Source organism: Urocampus carinirostris, chromosome 2 (assembly GCF_059441175.1).
Source record: "Urocampus carinirostris isolate Australia breed hairy pipefish chromosome 2, RoL_Ucar_1.0, whole genome shotgun sequence".
Classification (NCBI taxonomy): Eukaryota; Metazoa; Chordata; class Actinopteri; order Syngnathiformes; family Syngnathidae; genus Urocampus; species Urocampus carinirostris.
This window is the reverse complement of record NC_142350.1, coordinates 61,798,312-61,816,139: the sequence shown is the minus strand read 5'-3', so window position 1 is coordinate 61,816,139 and position 17,828 is coordinate 61,798,312. Positions and strand designations below refer to the sequence as shown.

Genomic DNA, 17,828 nt, shown 5'->3' with positions numbered 1-17,828 from the left:
TGGATGAATTGATTTTTAGTTATTTCTTATGGAGAAATTCCAGATATGAGCCTGATCCGGGAACAAATTAATCTTGAATGTCAAGGAGCCACAGTGATTTTTTAGATTACAAGTTAGATTTAGAAGAAACTAGTGATTTGGGAAAATCCCATTTTCGGAACAGCACACAACAAAGTTATCATAATTAAGGCCTTGGTTGAGATACCGTTACATTTGTAGATGATGCTTCCTGTTTCGTGTTTTTATTTTGCTACTAGGCTTTCCCCACCTTACAATAGAAGTCTCCAGTATCGTTGATTTAAATAGAATTAATTATGACTAAATGTATTTTACGTTGTGTTGATTCTCAATCACCACGCCTGTTTACTACAACTTCTCGTGTTTTTTTGTTTTTGTTTTTTTCTCTTTCACGGCAGCTGGCGGGCGCGTCTGCACTTGTTCCGGTGGTAGGCGGGGCGCTACGGAGTTACCTCTCTCTGATTGGTTGGCTTTTTCTATTGGGCGTGGCTCCGCGTAGACAAAACAGACCGGTGCCGCGCTCTGTCGACATTCAGTTGAGTTTCTCTACTTTGTACTGCTCATCTCTTTTAGAAGACTTGAGTTTATTTTAAGTTCCGATCGCTTGTTAAGGAAACCACCATGGATTTTGCATTCGTTTTGTGTTTGGTGCTGAGCGTCGGTGCTTGGATCGCCCGCGCAGAGAGGCACAGCGTCTATTGGAACAGCTCAAATCCCAAGTAAGTTGCAACGTGCGTCCCCTACACTGCTTGTTTATGTCTGTCGATGACGTTAAATGAAGTGTGCTCTTTGATATAAAGAGCCTCTTTCTTGTATTACAAAGCAATCTCGTCTATGTATTAGAAGGCTTTACACGCAAGTCATTCTATGTAGACGTGAGCTTTATTTTTTCCTTACAAGTTGCGCTTGTAATAAATAATATTTCACGGCACTAAAATGATGCAAAACAAACGTCACTAAGTGCTACCACTCGTGCACAAAGTGCTGATTGCACTATACTGGCGTGGGGGCAGAAAATGTAATTCCAACCGACCACTCAATTGGATCGATGCAGTTTGACGTGGAGGGGTGCAATTTATTGAGCTTTCAGTGTGAGCAAGCTTCTAAAGAATGACTGATTATTAATTTTTCATTTCCTTAAGTAAGGTTGTTCGTAAAACCACTCGTGTGTTCGATTAATGGGAACTTAAATGATAATATGTGTATATTTGTCAATCACCCCTTTATAATTCAGTCTACCGGCACTCTCATTAACATTTTTATTCATACGTAACGGGCAAAAACGATTCACAAATCATGAATATGCATCCAAGTTGCCCCTTCTGGCAAGAATTTACGAGTTTGGCGTTAACTCGATTAAAGGGACAGTTGCTTGTCTTTTGCGCATGTGCGTTTCGCAAGGAACATTGGTCTTTTGAGTCCAGTACAAACCGTACTTGAACGCGTAGTTATCTTGTGCGCATGCGCCTTTCCTATTTAAATTGCGTGGGGGGAGATAAACAAAAATGACGAAAAGTTTGATACACAACAACAAAAGCTGAGGTACAAACCGACTTTTATTCAGTTTGGTGTGTTCTGTGAAAACAATGTACATTCCTGATTGCGGAAAATAAACAAACAAAGCATTTTCATTTCACATGTTACATATTTCTCTGTTTTAGTCAGCTGTTAATCACATGAACATGATGTAGAGTGGTTTTCCCAACTACTCCCCAGGCATTCAAGGGAGTATGATGAATCTTAGCAATTATTACGATAGTTTGAAACGCAGTTCTTGAGATCGAACCTGAAAAAAGGGGAAATTTTGCTGCTCTTAGTGACTCAAAAGGTTGGACTCAGGTGAGTCACACCGGAGAGCTCATGGAAGTTTCCTAGAGGGTCGAATGGATTTCATAATAGTTCTTAGGACATTGTATTTGTACAATGTGGAAATGAGGATGAATAAAATGTAAATGGGATCTGCCACCCACTCTTCTAAAATCTTGTGGATTTAATACATTTAAAGACTCTGAATCTACGTGTTTCCATTTATATAAGGGGGCGTTTTACCATTTCAGGTCGAGTTTATTTGTATAGTCACAGGCAGTCTCAACGGGCTGCACAGACCAGACTATTGCAAACTACAGACTTATTACACCATCCCCTGATCTAAAAACAACATGAAGGCAAGGAAAAACTCAAAAACCTCAACATGAGTAAAATGAAGAACCCTTGAGAATGGACCGTACTTGAGATAACCCCCTTTCCAAGATGACCAGGCTGCAATGGATGTTGGATTAACAAACAATTAAATTAAAAACGAAATCCATAAAATAAGAAATAAAATCCTTTATTGCGACTAAATCCTCATTTTTAAGAACTTAGCTGTACCTGGCATTACATGTCATCAACATCAAACTCTAGATTGTACTGGTCCCAATCCTCTTCATCCTAATCCCCAATCTGGTCCCCATCCCCCCGGTGATCAACCAGTCACCTGTTGGAGGGATTCGGCAAATCCGTCGGCACCCTTTGACTGTGCGGATAAGTGATGCTAATTGATTCCCTCGCTCGATTGTACAGGGCGCGATTTGTCTTAAGGATGAGGACGGCGAGCAGATGGCAGCAGTCTGCCCATTCATGTAGGCGAGCGTGTGTCGGAGAAGTGTCCGCCAGTAATGATTTAGTACTCGCGCGTGTGTGTGTTCCTTCACAACAGGTGGCGAGGCGTGTTGTACGCAATAAGGTCGAGTCTTGTTTTCTCGTGCGTGCCAGTGTTGAATTGTGCCATGCCTTGATAGAACCTTTGATAGCTTTAGCCAGCTTTGAATAGGGAAGTGATTGGAGATTAGTTTGCAGGCTGGTGCGATTGTGTCCGCATCACTGCCAGATCGGGAGCGGCAATCAGTTCAAGAGTGGTCACGTAGACACGAGAGTGTGAGTCACTCATATGTGCGCTGTTGGCCAGGGTGGCCGAACTTCAAATGTTAATATTAGCATCAGTCTGCATTCCGGTGTACACTCTACGCTGTCAGCTGTGCATTTATGAGTTTTCTTTTGAGTACAGTGGAACCTCGGTTCTCGACCATAATCCGTTCCAGAACCCTGTTGGAGAACCGATTAGTTCAATCACCGAAATCGATTTTCCCATTAAAAATAATGTAAATCGTTTTAATCCGTTCCAACACCCTGAATGTTTACCATGAACGTAAACATGAAGCTAACCCAGGCTAATCGTACGTTCGCGTTAGCGTAATCTTCCGCACGAAAGATTACGCTAACATGAACGTGTAAAAATAAAAAAATCGGGTCATTTACAAGTCATTTAGCACCACAAGTGGCTAGCGCTTCATTGGAAAGGGGGGTCCGTTCCAACACCCTGAATTTTGGGCTAAGTTCCAACACCCTGAATGTTTACTTCGAATCATAAAGCTAACCCAGGCTAATCGTACATTCGCGTTATCGTAATCTTCCGTACGAAAGATTACGCTAACACGAACGTGTAAAAAAAAAAAAAAAGATAAAGAAAAGAATTATGACTAGGATTTCTAACCTTTGTGGTGGTCAGCAGAAGGCGCATGCTGTATTCCCTTAGCAAGATCGGAAACTCGCACACCTCTTTCATATTTAGCTTTTATGTCTTTCTTAAAGGCAATAGTTGTACGAACAACTTTTCCTTTTTCACTTGTCCTGCTTGCACCGACCTTCTTCGGAGGCATAATTAGGGGCTAAAACACTCCGTTCACCGATATTAAAACGAAAGCAAGAGGCAAGTGCGCATGTGATAACAGTTGGTCACGCGGGGTGGGGGCGATCTACACGATCGACACCCGTACGCCGCTCGCCGCTCAGCATGGCACCCTAGCGTACGCACTCACGCATTACCGGCGTTCAAACTCCGAATTTTTTGACCGAACAGCGAAGCAAGAATTTCTCGAAATTTTTGGTCGAACACTGATTTGTTCGAACTGAGAGGCGTTCGAAAACTGAGGTTCCACTGTAACTCCTTTTCTCCTCGAGTTAACTTACCCCAGACTCTTAAAATCTCATCTCGCCAGCGCATTCCTGTGATTTGCGTCAGACAGGACTCCAGCGTGACGTCCCGAGCTTGTTTCAACACGAGTTAGGGTTGAAGACGGTCAAAACAAGCCAACCTCAAACTCTCCCACTTCTCACCCTCCCCTTTTCACATCCATCCCGTCTGCTAGCCAGGGCATTTAAATCGTTCCAGAAGGAGAGCGCACACTAACATAGATTACAAACAGTTTGTAATCTGACCGTCCGACCCATAGACACAAACGTATCATCTCAACTGGCTTTGCACGGAGCTATTTTTTGATCCGCTCCCGTGATCCGGTGATGTAACGTTTTGGCCATTTTCATTACATTATGCTGTCTATGATTTATGAGACTAAAATAGACACGAGAATCAAGCCTCGCATAATCTTTTACATGGTTTTCATAATCCAAAGTAAATTCACTGTCTATTTTTTCCCTGAGCCTGGCACATGCAAAAATATGTGTCTAATTTCAATGTGGTTAGATCGTGGGCTCACCCTAACATAGTTTCTGTGAAATTAGAATCAAACAATAAAGTATTACTTTATAAAGCTCCTTGATACAATAAAGCATAGTCTCTTTATTGAGCGCTACATAAACCTAGTGACGTCAGATGTTTGACCAAAATAAAGTTCTTCAATTCAATTCTCCAAAAAGATGCAACACGAAATGTGTTACTAACAGGGTTGGGTTGGGTTACTTTAACTGGATTACTGTCAATTACCTTTGGATTACTCCAATACCAAATATGCTAATAAAAGACAAAAGAAACTAAATATGAATAAAATGATGACTCACAACACGTGGTAAGCTTTCTCTCCAGGCTTTGATCTCTTTGATCTCCGGCCAAACTAACATAAAATGCGACAGAAACAAAATGAAAAGAAATCCCAACAGCTTGCCAACATCATTTTTGCCGTTCCATGCATTCCAAGCCTGCACAAAATGTTTTTAGTTTCTTTTGTCTTTTATTAGCATATTTGGTATTGGAGTAATCCAAAAGTCATTGAAAGTAATCCAGTTAAAGTAACCCTACCCAACCCTGGTTATTAATGATTGTAACAATAAATCAAACAGTTTTCTGTGAATGTACACCAAAAAAACAATAACAGGCGAGTCCTTTGTCGGACTCTCGCTCTGTGATTGTGCTTCCATTTTGTTTCCTGTTCTTCCTCTCACTTCCTTATCTATGCACCAAACTTCCACCTCCTTCGCCTTACTCACTTTCTCTCTCCGACCTTTTCTGACAGAACCTTGTCTCTTTTGGCCCGAGTATTTTTCCACTGGAGGTGGACAAGCCACCTCTCGACTTTGCTAGTATCCCAGAGGCCCGCCACTGTAGTATGTGTGGGCAGGCATGCATTATGTGTATGTGTACACTGCTCATTCATTGCATTTCACACATAGTTTTGTTAAGCCAGCTTGTAGCCCACCGTCGCCCTCTAAAGGACAAATATGGACACGCTTGGTTAGTTTTCCTAAGCCTTAATTGAATCAGAACTATGTAAATAAAGCCTCCCTCAACCACAATTAATCAAGATGATACCATTTACCCTCTTGCTATTCAAGGCAGACAGAACCTGAGGATGTGAGGAAGAAAGGGGATGGGGGACGGGGTTTAAGGACTTAGGGTGCAGAGGGGAGGGGTGTAGGCTGGGCACAGGGTGAAAGAGGGGTGAAACCTTATGTTGAGAAATTAGCCTGGATGAAGAGGCCTGCTATATTAACTCGGCATTAAGAGACAGAACAACCCCAAGGTGAAGACGCTGGGGGGTTGGGCCCGTTTGTGTGAATAAGGCGAGGCAGACAAAGGGAGGAGAGAGAGGACATTGATGGATGAAGGGAGGGAAGAAGTTTAGGGGAATCGAATGAGTGCAGACTGGCTGCAGTGACAATTTCAAACCCTCGTATTCTGCAAATGCCAGATTGTGAACGCACATAAAAACACAGCGGAGTGCAAATAATGAATAGAATCGTGCTGGGTAGGTCGAACCGTTGGGAAATTTCCTGCAAAAACTAGTTTGTAGGCGCGCGGCATGACCATTTTGAATACATTTCCATCATGCAGAATTGAAAATCAATATTCATTTTGTATGTTTCAACAGATTAAGGGGGAGAAACGTGGTGATATTACTTATAAAACAGTAGTGTTTGTGAGTATGCAGTTGTGAGGTGTGTGTTAAGGCAGAAATTGATGCTAGCTTTTCGCGGAGAGGAAGACACTAATAGCTTTATGTGCAGAAGTTGAAAATGTCTACTCTTTACAGTCTAGTACAGGGGTGTCAAACATGCGGCCCTGGGGCCAGATCAGGCCCGCTAAGCGATTGAATCCGGCCCGCGAGATAACGCTCAGAGAAGCGCAAGAGAAAAACGAGCTGCAGGTCTAAATATGTCCACTTGATGTTGCCAAAGCCAGGTGCCTCTCACAAAGACGGTGTACTTGTATGTATCTCTCTCTCTCTCTCTTTCTTTGTTTCTCTTTGTCTCTTTCTCTCTCTGTGTCTTTTACCTTCTTTTGCTCTCTCTTCTGTTTTTCCTTTTCTCTCTTTTGCTCTCTCCTGCTTTCCCCTTCTCTCTTTCTTCCATTCTCTTTCTCTCCTTATCTTTTCTCTCCTTCCCTGTTTCTTTCTTTCTATTTATCTTTGGATATCATTCTTTCTCTCTTTCTTTCCCCCTCTCTGACTATTTGTCTTTATATGTTTTTTGTTTCTCACATTCTCGCTCCCTCTCTCTCATTCTCCCTTTCTCTCTTTCATTGTCCCACCCTCTCTCTTTTTCTCTCCTTCACTTTGTCTTATTTCTTTCTCTCTTTTTCTTTCTCTGTAATATACTAGTCCGGCCCCCGAAAGAATGTTTGTTCTATCGTGTGGCCCCTGAGGTAAAATGAGTTTGACACCCCTGGTCTAGTAGAACATCATATTTCCTTGCTGGTCCTTAAAATAATATATTATTTAATGAATAAGTTGAGTCGGCGTACCCGTTGCATGTACAGACCTTTGAAAAAAGGTGATTCATTGTCTGGAAAATAATATATATATTTTTTAATTTTGTGAAAGCTAACAAAGTTGTATTGCATCTCTTCAAGGAAATCCAATCTTCTTTCTGACAGCCAAATTGGTTGCGTGAACTCCATTTTGTCGCAATCACTCAATTAACTCCACCCGGGTGACGGGTTGAGCAATGGTCCATTAATCAAGTACAGTATTATTACGCCCGCACTTTTACTTCACCCAGTTGGTCGCCTATGCACTGAAGTCGATCATCTATGATAGAGTGATCCAGCTGTGCAACATTCACTGGCAGCTATTTGGCTGGGGACTGAAATCTGACACAGTGCAGAGAATTAATAGGTTATTGAACGAGTGCTGATCCTTAGCACTAAACAGTACAAACCACAATCCCTTTCATTGTAACGTTTCAGTACACACGCGCTTTATTTCCAAGTAGCAAATGGTAGCAGCGGCAGGGTGCATCTTGAGTGCATCTGTTCAGCGTTTCGGTGTTGCTGACTGCGGTCTTGCTAGCATGAAACAGATAGGTTCTGCTGCTGACGTGGACACTAGTGCATAGCAACTGTGAACCCTGACCTCCTGACCTGCACTTTCCCTAGCGAAATAGCAGCTCAGTTGTTTGACCCATACCAGCTAGCAGAGCGCTTCAGAGACAAATGGAGGCACTGTGCCCTAGTCAGGGCCAAACGTGGAAAAATGGGAGGGGTGTAGTCAAAAAATGTGTCGGGTAAATGAGATAAGAGCCAAACAAGCTTGTCCACGGACTTTGAATGTTGCAGACTCTCGCGTGTAAACTAGTGGTGTGGAAAGCTCATTAGTGTGAATTGACCTACCTCTGCCACTGGCAGACATTCGACCTTAATAAACAGATGTGTGTGCATGTTCATGAGCCCGTGGCGCTATTCGGCCTCAATACCGCTTTCGAGCAGGCTGCTATGCTCGATTTCTTCGCTGCAGTGAATCTTTGACAACAAAATGTGCCTTATCATAGACTCATCACGATTGCTCGATTCAAACCGTACACTGGAATGGTGTTTGGAATTCTAGTCTGTTCTAGTCCAGATTTTTTACGTTTACTGAAATCTGTCTTAGTTTTAGCCTATTATAGATGTTTGGCGTTTCAGTTCAAGAAGACATGAATGTTTTTGTTGATTCACAGATCCCTTAACCATCGTCTGCGCGCCACTTCCTGTGGCGTGTTTTGGGCAAGATCCAGACCGATTTTCTTTTGGGGTCGGGGTTTGCTCCCCCACATGAAATGCATAGTACTGGTTTCTATTTTTTACCAGTGGCAGGAGAAGCCTCCTGATCTGACTCAGATACAGCACCTTCATCATCTGGTCTTTGTTGTTTTTGATGTATAGTGAAGAGATGAGCAGGACTTGGGCATTGACAGCATGCAGCTTGAGATAATACTGATGCTAGATCCTAAATCACTGCGGAAAGTTTTTTTCTTCTGAAATTTTTGAGTCGTCAATGTACATTGTTTGTTCCAAAACAAACTTTTGTGGCAATAACGTTACGTCCTTTGCTTTTGTAATTAAAGGCAATAGAGGACATATGTGTATATTAACATAAAATCATAACTTAATTGAATGGTTTCATTAACAAAATGAAGACATACTCACCGAGTGTCAGTCCGTACTAACTGATAAAACAATGGGTTTTTTTTCCCACTGGAAGTTTTTTTGTACCACTAAGAAGCATTGCATTTTACACTGTCCCTTTAATGATTGATGAAAAAACGCACACACACATTTTAGCTGAGAGACTGTTGATTAAAAAAGCGATATGTCTGTGTTGACGATAATATTTTCATGTTAGTGTTTTTTAACCAACTGGGTGAAGTAAAACTGATTCCCCTCCTGTTGAAGGGTGTGTGTGTCCAAGATTTGCTTTTAAAAAGGTCTTCAGAGCTCTTTCCCACGCACGCACTTACCTGGCCCCACATCCACGCGACGCTGCTACACCGTCACGCGAACTCGACTCTCACCCCAGTGAGAAGTGTCAGCCCGTGGCAGCTAGAGACGCACTGGCCGAGGGAGCTTTGAGGGGCCCCTCGTGAGCATTTCATCCCATTTTTCTCAACAACAAACGCAGGAGAACACCCTTAATCATTAGAAATGCTTTCTATCGTTGCTCCACGTAGCGCCTCGGAGACGTCCCAAAACCGGAGTCGGTTGGAATCGTGAGAAAAGCACACTCGTAAATCGGACACATCCGCCGCAATCATGCTAAAGTGAGGGCTCCACGGGGGTGGTGAGGCACAGGGGTTGTAAGGGACCTGCAGCCTTCAGGCCTCCGGTCTACACAGGGAAGGCTGTAATTAAGCCCCATTCATTCCTCCTCCCCTGTTTTTCGGGTCCACACGTTGGCCCCAGACCTCTTAACAGCTTTTAATTAGCTCACCCGTTGAAAACGCCGGATGAAAGGAGACTTTGAATGCACTCAGCAACACTTTCTATTTACTCCGGCCAAGACGCCGTATTGAACCGATACAAAACGTGTTGGGCCACTCATGTTTCCTTAAACACACAAAGGTGCACAAATGGCTATTATGGAATGACCTTTGAGCTTTCCTACTAGTAGTGGGACAACGGTCTTTGCCCTCACTAAGAAGATCTATTACAGAGATTATCGTAGCAAACATCTTGTTTTCTTCGTTGTCTGACATCTTTTTACTTGACTGTTTCATCGTCAAGAAACTAAATATGAATAAAATGACTAAATTGTGCAGGCTTGGGGAGTAACAGAATACATGGAACGGCAAAAATGATGTTGGCAAGCTGTTTGGATTTATTTTCATTTTGTTTCTTTCGCATTTTAGGTTCGTTTTGCCGGAGATCAAAGAGATCAAAGCCAGGAGAGAAAGCTTACCACGTGTTGTGATAATTTTATTCATATTTAGTTTGTTTTGTCTTTTATTAGCATATTTGGTATTGGAGTAATCCAAAAGTAATTGAAAGTAATCCAGTTAAAGTAACCCTATCCAACCCTGTCAGTAACACGTGAATTTGAAATAATGTTTTCCGTGTATGGCCTCAAAATTCTTTAGCTGTGAGGCAAAACGAGCTAAATTTACTAGCTCAACTTGTGTTTCCTAAAAAAATTGTATGTGATCCTAAAATGATCAAACATTTCCCAAGAACTTGTAGCATGGCAACGACAAAGTAGCGTCTGGATGTCAATTGGTGCGGATGGTCTTCACTAATGGCGAGTAGTTGTTCGACTAGTGATTAAGAGTCACACGACTGTGGGAGGCCGTGGTTTATTTGATGTATACTATATATAATTCTCAGGGTTGGGTAGGGTTACTTTAACTTGATTACTTTCAATTACTTTTGGATTACTCCAATTCCAAATATGCTAATAAAAGACAAAAGAAACTAAATATGAAAAAAATTATGACTCACAACACTCCTGGATTTCATCTCCGGCAAAACTAACATGAAATGCGACAGAAACCAAATGAAAATAAATCCAAACAGCTTGCCAACATCATTTTTGCCGTTCCATGTGTTCCGTTACTCCCCAAGCCTGCACAAAATTTAGTAATTTTATTCATATTTAGTTTATTTTCCGTACATGGGATATTGTAGTCAAAAGCTGATAAGGAACTGATAGATTTTATTCTCGAGTTTTGTTGACTTCTTTAAAGCGTTGCAATGAGGACTTGGTGAAGGCTGATCAACCTTGCAGCCCCACCTAACAAGTTTAGAATTGTGCAGCGCCAACAAAGCATGTTTTGACTGGTGTGTTACCAGTCAAGTAGACACACGCGCAGAAGCAGGAAAGTGGGGTTAAAGGCCCGTGATTGGAGCCACGGTGTCTGCTTTGGCCAGGGGGGTCCGAGCAGGAGCCACAACAACAGGAGCCGGTTTTGTGGGAGGGAGGGGAAAGGCACCCCGTCCTGCACTTTGATGCCCACGGATGCGTAAACAGCACTCGGGGATTGTATCCTGTCATGTGTGATGCACGGATGTGGTAGGGTTTGTTGTTTGACTTGTTTTTCAAGGTCCAGTTTGTTTTTAGAGCTGGTTGGTTGTGTTTTTCGGAGTTTTAACGTTTGTTTCGGGGTTCATATGTGTTTCTCTACGAGTTTTAAAGGGACAGTTTGTAATATTTGATCAGGAGATGTCGCTCTGTTGTGTCCTGCTCTCTTTGAGTGTGTGGTACAACATTCAGCAGCAGCTCAACTCCTCTTAGAATAAAGCGCCGAGTAATAAGCGTCCAAGCTACTCTTTAATCCAAAACGGAGTTCATCTGTGAAATACAGCGAGTCTGACACCATACTTTAAACAATTAACAATAGAATAGAATATACCTTTGTTGTCATTGTTACAAAATGGGTTGAACATATCGTGACAACGAAATTGGGCGTGGCACTCCAGTTTTACATTTAACAGTGAGGATAAAAGAGAACAAAGAAGATAAGGTTATAATTTACACAATAATAATAATAATAATAATAATAATTTCCTTGTATTGTCATTCTGTGTAACAATGTACACAGAACGAAATGTCGATTGCACCTGACCCGTTGTAGCGAGCCGATGCAGCCGCAGCCAACAGAGGGCGCCGCCGACCACTTTTTAAGTCTTAGGAATGACTCGGCTGGGGCGCGAATATAAAGGAACAAAGAAGATAAAGGTTATAATTTAAACAATATTTACACAAGAAATGTGGGCATGTAGGATGTTACATACAGTTTTGGGAACGTATTAGTGCAATATGAATAACCATAAAGCAATTACCACTTTAAATAAATACATATTATGTCAAGTAGAATTTCTTCAAATTTAATGGTGGTTGGCATCCATCACTATGGTGCATTATAACCACCTATCATTGCTGATTATGAAGTCTCCTTCAATAAATGATCATTATGGAAATATACAGAAAACAAGAATAAAAACTATAGACTCAAATCGACCAAATTATCTTTCTTCTCATTATTTTTTTTCATAGCCTTTCGTGAGTTTTTTTGGTTTATGGGGGTACTCGCAGCAGCAAGATCGTTTCGGCTTAGTTTATGTAAAATAAATACGAAATTCTCGACCGATTAATATTTTTTTTTAAAAGCACATTAATGATAGTTCATGTATCTTATTATTCCAATTTTTTTTATTGAGTTTTTTTTTACCACTGGATGGCGCTAAAAATACACAATGTCCCTCATTTTAAAAATTACTAAAAGGAAAAAATAAAAAACTGATTCCGTTTTAGTTCTACCATTGTAAAACTCATTCTATAGATACTTTCCATTGTTTTTTTTACCACGAGGAGGACCCTAAATAATACGCAATGTCCCATTTTAAATAACTATGATAATAACATTTGATTTGACGCAAAGTCGGGGTGACAGTGAGGGTTCTAAACGGACCATAAACCCAAAAAGGAAGGATAGAGATGAAAAAGGAGCAGACGGTCGTCAGTTTTCCTCGGCCACGTTCCCTGCGATTGTCTTTGAAGACAGTGGAGTGAAAAAACACAAGTGTGTTTGTTTCGAAAGCAGTTCTGGGTGCAGAGATTGATTGGAAAGGTGTGTGAGTGCGACGGCGCCACAGACTAACAAGTCAGACCAGACTTTTGAAAAAAACGCTGTAATTTGCGCTTTATGCAACGAAGCCAAGCTACGGAAACAACCGCACACGTGTAATCGAGGGTGAACAGGTGCGAGCGGCGTTGCGTCTCGCGCAATTACGCCTGGTAATTAGAGTTGTCCACTATGAAAACATTTGGGAGGCCCCCCTCATTAAAGGTATTCCTAAACAGATTTTATTTTTTCCAATTGGGTACGGAATGTGTCGTGTTCATCCCCACAATTATGCAAAATGTTCAATGCATTGCATACTTATTATTTTTCTACTTGGAGGTAGGCGATTGTGGCTTTTCGATTGTGTTTTTTGCTGTTGGTATAACTTAGTCCTTCTTGCTCCCCGTTAACGTCGGAGCTGTCGAGGGCTTTCCTGTGATAGGTGTTCGTTGGCTGCCCTCCGTGTGCTGTTTTGCTGGCTAGCCTGGCTTTAGCGCCGTTTTTTTCTATGTCCCTTGATTTGTTTGTTCCTGCCGGCTTCACATTTTTCGCCAAAGTTGTTGGTTCCCGGTTAGACTGGCTGCTTACTGCATGTTTTCGGTAATAGTCCTTGTTAGCCCCCGTGTGTTTTTTGTCAGTTATCCCCTTTTTTTCCTGCTTGCCCTTTGTTGTACCACTAATGCATCCTCGTGCGACACGATGCCTGGGCATTCCCCACAAAAAAATTTGCAAAACTTTGCTTAAAACACTTGTAACCTCTTTGACTAATTAACACGTAATATGATATGGCGACTGGCTTGCTAGGGTACTGGATCCGATGACATTGCCGCTCAGGATGACAAAGACAAGACATGCTGTCTTAAAAAAAGCTTATTTCAGAAGATAATTGGAATATACACGTAGTAGCCAAAATGTAGCATTGATTTTTGTTTTATCCATGGGATGGCGCATGTTGAGTATTAAGTGTATAAAGCTAGGAATGCATGTTGGACAAGTACCTGACCAGGAAATGCAAAGAGTTATGGCAGCTACGTTAATGTGAAAGCTGGCTTATTGTTGTACCTTTGTTGTGTGTTTTTTTGTAATGGGCGTCTTTTACCAGAAGTTAATTCAAATAAATATGACTTTTAAGTTAATTTGAAAACCACTCTAATTGTTGTTGCTGTAGATCACAGTAAAATCAACAGTAGGTAGCTCAAGTCATTTCAGGAAAATACTGGCCCGTCTGCCTAGCTCCCGACGGTATACGGAGACTTCAGTGATTCAGAGTTTGACAGAGCTCCTTGAACATTACCAATGAAATGTATATATTCAATGCAAAGAAGATGTACTATTTCCTCACATTTGCATGTTCAGGAATTTAGGATTGCTTTTAACCACGCCTCCCCTGTCTGTCTTTCAGCTTCCTGTGGGACGACTACGCAGTGGACGTGCGCATCAACGACTACCTGGACATCATCTGCCCTCATTACAGCCACGGCGAGGTTGCGCCGCACGCCGCCGAGCGCTACGTCCTCTACATGGTCGAGCGCGACGATTACGACGTTTGCAAGCCGCACTCCTTCGACCAGCTCCGTTGGGAATGCTCGCGGCCCTTCGCCCAGCACGCCCCCGAGAAGTTTTCGGAGAAGTTCCAGCGCTTCACACCCTTCACCCTGGGAAAGGAGTTCAAACAGGGGGAGAGCTACTACTATATCTGTAAGTATTTGTCGGGAATATCTGGATTTTAGCACATGTCCTGTATGATAAACGTAGTCGCTAACACAGAGGTTTATAAAGAGTGGTACTGTTGAGGAATATTGTTAAAAAGCACTTGAACAAGTCGTGCAAATACTCACACAAAATAACACACTCCCTAAACTAAAATGTACAACTAGAAATTAAGATATTTGGCTTTACAGATCAGTAACTGGTATCAGGCAAGTGTAATAACTTGTTACTGGTATCAGATATATCAGTGTCTGGTATCTGCAACCTTCCTGAGTTTCTGATACCATCAAAGCCCGTGTTCGTTCAACAATATCATCTGTTACAATAATAACCAGCCACGAACGATTCTTCAATTTCAGAATTTTTGGCATTACAGATCTTTACCAGTACCAGTTTCGGCCTTTTTAGAAAGAAAAACTTTTCACAGATCTATTTTTCATTAAATATGAGTTCCTGCATCCTTCCCGAGTACTGAATATTGTCAAATAAAGTTTGATTTGGTCCAATAATATGGCCTGGTACAATAACGTCACTACAGCCAATCATACCATAACCTAGTACACTGGTTTCCTCAGGAATCAGTGACTGGTTACAGCATCTTTCATGAGTCCTTGATATTGTCAAATAAAGCCCTTATTGGCCTAAAAATATCACCTGGTACATAACATAAATCCACAAAGAATAGCATAATTTATTGTTTTCCTTATACATTTCTGACCGGTATCGGCATCATTCACTAGTACCGGATACTGTAAAATATTCTCACCAATGAACCTGATGACCTGGTATTGGTACTAGATAATTTTGTCTTAGGTATCAGTGTGCGTATACTTCAAAAAGGTGTTCCTTTTCCTGAAACACAATGTCAAACTGTGGTATCGGTGCTTGACTAAATTTTGAAAAAGTATTGACACATTCAGTGCTATCGGGGGCGGCATTAGCTCAGGAGGTACAGCGCTGGTCTTGAGATCAAGAGGTTGCAGAGATAGCTCCTTAGTGTTATATGTCGAAGTGTCCTTGGGCAAGACGCTGAATCCCTAATGCCCCCGATAGCAGGTAGTTGCTATCGGTTGGTTAGTGTGTAAAAGGGAAAAGTGTGAAGCACATTGTAAAGTGCTTAGGGAGGTCTTCATTGACTTGAAAAGCGCTAAATTCAGACCATTTACATTGACAGCTATAGAAGTCTAACCTTATATAAAGGTTGCTTCTGAGGATTTTTATGAAAATATTTTTTTAGGAAAACTAATCGTTTCCTTTTTGCGTGCTCCCGACAGCCAAACCGATGCATCATCACGGCCAGGACTGCCTAAGGCTCAAAGTGGACGTGATCGGACCCAAAGGATCCACCAATACGCGAGCTGAAAAGTCCAAAGCTGACATGGAAAAGAGCTCGGAAGCCTCGAAAGCCAAATCCGTCTCCAACGGCGGAGTCCACAATCTCTCCAATCGTCTCCCAGCAGGTGAGGAACCCACAAGGGAGCCAGACTGGATCATCCCCCCCGTCGAGTAACTCAATTAAATTCTCCCGTCTTTCTTTTGCCCTCAGACGACCCAACCGCCATGGAGCCCAACGTGCAGAGGAGCGTCGGAAGTCCCGCGTCGAGGCCCGTCTGCTTATCGCTTTTCTTGACCATCGTTCCCGTTTTGTTAGCGACGATGCTACACTGATGAGGAAGAGACATTTTTGAGAAACCTGGTGCTGGTCACCACGGTCATGGACTTGATTTTTTTTTATCATGAATGCAAAAAGACTATGCTGTGAGCGAGCGTGTGTTATGGGAATGTGAAGTGTGGATCACTCCAAAGTTTACCTCCTTTTTTGGTGTTATTTTTTTGTATTTTGACGAAGCAACCGTTTCTCTTCCGAGGTATTTGTCAATGATTTTTTTCATACCACTCAGTCGGTACAACTCCTGGTCCATTTTTGTGTCGTTTTGCTGTAGCACTCATCTCCTAAGTCAGTATAGCACTGTCCTCGACTGCATGTCTGCTTTAATACAGGGTGTTTCCAGAAAATGTTAAATCCTTTTCGCAAGCTTATCACTTTCTTCGATTTCCTTCAAATGACTTCAAATGCTAAAAGCGTCTTTATGCAAAAAGAGAAGAACTGAAGACCGCTACCAAAGATATGCTTCAGCGTGTTTGGCAGGAGCTGGATTACTGATTATTGAACATTTGTGAACCTACTTTTGAATTGTTTTAATTCAGGTGTGGAAGATTCATAATCTTATGATTTTCTACATCAATACTTTTTAATTTAATTTGTCTTAATCATGTAATTTCTGTTATATTGACGTCCCAGAGGATATTACATTTTGGAAACACCCAGTACTTGGACCATTTTTCAAATGAGGTTTGGAATTTGTATGAAATTAGTTTACCTACCTGATACCCCCCCAGAAAAAATGGTACACGCTTGCAGATGTGACCCCCGACTTGCAGAACCTCAAACTGAAGGGACTTCTTGAAAACATACACTGTACAGTTGTTTTTATATGTGTTTATATGTACATATGTACATAGACAAAACTATAAGATATTGTTTAAATATTTGAAATGTTGAGAAAATAAAGAAATGTAATATAAATTTCGTCCACTTTTTTGAATTTTTCTGGCAAATGGTATGTTCCAGTCCCACCCACAGGTCTTTCCCGACCGCTTTCGGTTTTCCACGACTTTCATCCATCGTGCGGCGGTTTTGCACCGGCTTCTATTTCACAGACTGCAAAGCAAACGGGTACGGCGAAGGAGGCGGGTAGCGCTAGCAAGTGGGTGCGAAAGTGTCACTCTCGCCTCCTCGCTTGCACTTTTCCTTTTTTTTTCAGGGGCTGGGGGGGGGGTTCCGCTTCTCTCCTAGCCTCCGTAGATCCTCTCGGCCGGGCCATGTAAGGAGAGCGAGCCCACGCGCTGGAATGAAAAGAGCCTTGGCAAACAAGCTGACGAAAACCTCAGAAATGGCTGAAAACTGTCAAACGTCGCTATCCTCTGTAAAGGCCAGCAACATATACTGTGTACATTAACATAGCTGAACATAAGGACTACTTGTTTGCTTTTCCTCCGCCATACCTTCTTCGTACATTCTCAAAAGAGATGATCTCATACTCTCAGTTCTGGATCTCTGTGTTATAAACAGAGATGGGTAGAGTAGCCTCAAATTTTACTCAAGTAGAAGTACTGTAACTTGTGCGGATTTTTCTAGCTTTAACTTTAAAAATCGTTAGGATTAAAACGAATTGTTCTTAACTGCAATCAGTAGACAAACTTGCCTCTATGTATTGCTTTTGCTCCTCCATAAATTGTTTTTTCTCTGAAGGATGCTGGAATTTTCTACACTGATAAAGTAATAACGTAATTTATTTTTTTGAGTTCTTTGAGTTCTGATATGAATTACTATCTCCAAGAAAATGAATTTAATGAACCAAGCCGATTGAAATTGCACACACAATTTATCAACACAGAGAATTAATGATAGGAAAAAATAGGGGGAGGAAAGGCACCAGAGATTATGGGATTAT

General features: G+C 41.7%; 1 protein-coding gene across 1 annotated transcript; it reads left to right on the top strand.

Annotated features, from left to right (window-relative positions):
- The first annotated feature begins 535 nt into the window (after window positions 1–535).
- efna1b (ephrin-A1b) lies at window positions 536–16,900 on the top strand. Its single transcript, XM_088327431.1, has 4 exons — window positions 536–737; window positions 14,006–14,301; window positions 15,588–15,773; window positions 15,860–16,900. Exons 1-4 carry the CDS (start codon window positions 640–642, stop codon window positions 15,979–15,981), a joined length of 702 nt encoding a protein of 233 aa, XP_088183557.1. The 5' UTR covers window positions 536–639; the 3' UTR covers window positions 15,982–16,900.
- Window positions 16,901–17,828: the final 928 nt, after the last annotated feature.

Coding starts and splice junctions, on each gene's coding strand:
- efna1b (XM_088327431.1), top strand. CDS start 640: ATGGATTTTGCATTCGTTTTGTGTTTGGTGCTGAGCGTCGGTGCTTGG. Junction 738..14,005: donor TGGAACAGCTCAAATCCCAA/GTAAGTTGCAAC, acceptor TCTGTCTTTCAG/CTTCCTGTGGGACGACTACG. Junction 15,774..15,859: donor CTCCAATCGTCTCCCAGCAG/GTGAGGAACCCA, acceptor TTTTGCCCTCAG/ACGACCCAACCGCCATGGAG.